General features: G+C 39.1%; 1 protein-coding gene across 1 annotated transcript; it reads left to right on the top strand.

Moving 5' to 3' along the window:
• The first annotated feature begins 1558 nt into the window (after positions 1–1558).
• On the top strand, positions 1559–2310 carry LOC137726884 (glycine-rich protein 23-like). The gene has a single exon (XM_068465836.1). It carries the CDS (start codon positions 1573–1575, stop codon positions 2062–2064), a length of 492 nt encoding a protein of 163 aa, XP_068321937.1. The 5' UTR covers positions 1559–1572; the 3' UTR covers positions 2065–2310.
• Positions 2311–2563: the final 253 nt, after the last annotated feature.

The raw sequence follows: 2563 nt of genomic DNA, 5'->3' as shown, positions 1-2563 counted from the left end.
CAAAAGGTGATGTCTGCATCGAAGAAGGAAGAAGAATAAAATGAAGGGTTGGCCTCCAACAGCTAGTTTTTTGTTGTTTAAATGTGTGAGTGACAAATGTACACTCCATATTAGATCACTTAAATCCCAATGAAGGGCTAGGGTTTAATATGGAGTAGTAAGGTAATTTTAGTGTTTAAATATTGTCTAATCACCAATTGTTTTACACAAGTATGGGTGATGGAAATGTACCATACCCTTACACATTTTCTCTACTTAATGAAGTATGGCTGCTGCATTTTTTTCTGCACAACCTGGAAGTTGAAAACCACACTCCAATATCCTCTTAATTCTCTGCCATTCTACCCCGAAGAAACCGATCCAAAAACTATAACAAAAAATCATCCAAACAAACAAATTGTATCACTTCGTTCTTCCATTTTCTCAGTTTCTTAATCAATGCATAGCTTGCTTCTCACTGTTAATAGTTTTGATCAAGAGTATCTAGTTAGATCTTTTTTATCGTTCCAATTGGACATCGAATGACAATTTTCTCACTGTGAATTAGAATGTGTTTGGAATGAATGTTGTTGGAAATCAAGAAGTGGTTGAAAAATAGTAATTAAAAACAGTTAGGAAGATCAGTAAAAAGGCCCAGGAACTCTATACAAAGTCTGGTGGCAGTGCATTATATATCAACTTTCGCCCAACTCCAAATCCAAGCCACATACGAACTTGGTGGTCAATATCGTTTATTATCTCATCCAGTCCACATTTAGTCCTCTTGTCAGGCAGCAAGCTGTCTTTGCATCAGTTCACCTGCAACATTAGCATGGACCGCTCTGATATTAATCAATAAATTACACTGATAATCGCAAAGGTTCATAAGAAAAACACAATCATCAAAATTGACAATGAAGGGAAGCTCGAGTTCCAAACTATAAACATGTCATCATCTAATTGAATAAGTAATTTTTATATCATGGTACCTGGGGATTCACTTAAGAAATTAAGTTCAGGTTTATCATAAAAGTAATCAGTAATATGAGAAATGTTAATCAGTGCGTGAATCTGCTCTGATACCATAAATGTAGTTGTGGTTCTATATATTATAAAAATTAATTTTTAGTATGTGAAGTAGCTCAACTCCTTATAAACACATGTAAAGTTCTTTAGTTGTCTCTATCTGAGATTTACACTCTCAACTTGCACATACCGGAGTGGGTGGCTGTACAAGCACACCGGTGTACTGTATAGGAGTGCTCCTAGTTTTGTTCACACCTCAAACATATATTGAATTATGAATCTTGTATAGTAAAATGGTTAAGCAGTTTTAAGCTTTATCATCAAGATTATCGACCAGCCTCAGAAATATATGACAGCTTAGCTAACTAGTTATTAGCTACCAAAAGTAAAGCCCCTGCCTTGTGCATTAAACTTTCTTTACTACGCACAACTGCCCCCCACCGCTCATCTTGCCTTTAAAAGCAACCCTGAACCCACTTCTCTTCTAAACCAAGTGAGCTAGAGACACCAAAAGCAGTGAAAAATCTAGAGAGAGAGAGAGAGAGAGAGAGACAGAGAGAGAGAGAGATGTCAAGGTGGTGCATTGTGGTGGTTCTTGCTCTAGTTGTAGCTCACACAACAGCTAGAAATGTGCCTATGCCAAATGACGCTGGTTTCAAAGACCAAAAGAACTTTATTGGTGGAGCTGGTGGCTTCTCAGGCATTGGCGACAGTGGGCTCCCATTTGCTGGAGCAGGGGCAGGAGTTGGTGGCAGTCTTCCTGGCGGACTTGGTGGCGTCGCTGGAGGGATAGGTGGAGTTGCTGGCCTTGGAGGACTTGGTGGTGGTAGTGGTGGAATCGGTGGCTTAGGTGGTAGTGGTGGCTTACCCGGTTTTGGTGGCTTAGGCGGAGCTGGCGGTTTGGGTGGTGTCGGTGGACTGGGAGGGACAAGTGGCTTGGGTGGACTTGGTGGATTAGGTGGCGCGGCTGGTGGTGTTTTGGGTGGTGCTGGTGCAGGTGTTGGTGGGGGAGTCGGTGGTGGTGTTGGTGGTGGAAGTGGTGTTCTTCCTTACCCTTGAAGACTTGAGTTAAAATGTTTGGATTATTAATGTCTACTTCTTTGTTTATTTGTTAAGTTAGCTGTTGAAGTGTATTTGGCAGTTAATTATATGTGACTTAGATTATGAGCTAGGGTTATTTCACTTATGTCTTCCTAGCTAGTTAATGTTTCTGTCATCTTTATTAATCTCAGTAACTCATATTGTTCTGTACCACTGTTCCCTCTTTAGTGAATATTAATGAAAAAAAATCCATTCGTCTCTTAATCCATGTTTCTATTCTAAATAACATAGTATAAAATTTCTTTCAGAATTTGCTAAAAAGTACATCAAATGTTTCCCAGAATCCATCCAGCAGCTAGTTAATTTGCTTGGTGACAATGTTAATTCACAGGGCTATATGCATTTTATAACATTTGCATTTCCCTCAAGAATTCTCGTTTTATTTTCTTTTCAGTGTTTTAAAAAAGTGAAACGGAAATCTTCGTCTTAGGATTGATGTTTTTACTCAGTATCCCCT

The sequence above is a fragment of the Pyrus communis genome, chromosome 2 (genome assembly GCF_963583255.1).
Source record: "Pyrus communis chromosome 2, drPyrComm1.1, whole genome shotgun sequence".
NCBI classification, from domain to species: Eukaryota; Viridiplantae; Streptophyta; class Magnoliopsida; order Rosales; family Rosaceae; genus Pyrus; species Pyrus communis.
Note: the sequence above shows the minus strand (reverse complement) of the source record. Positions and strands in the feature narration are given on the sequence as shown.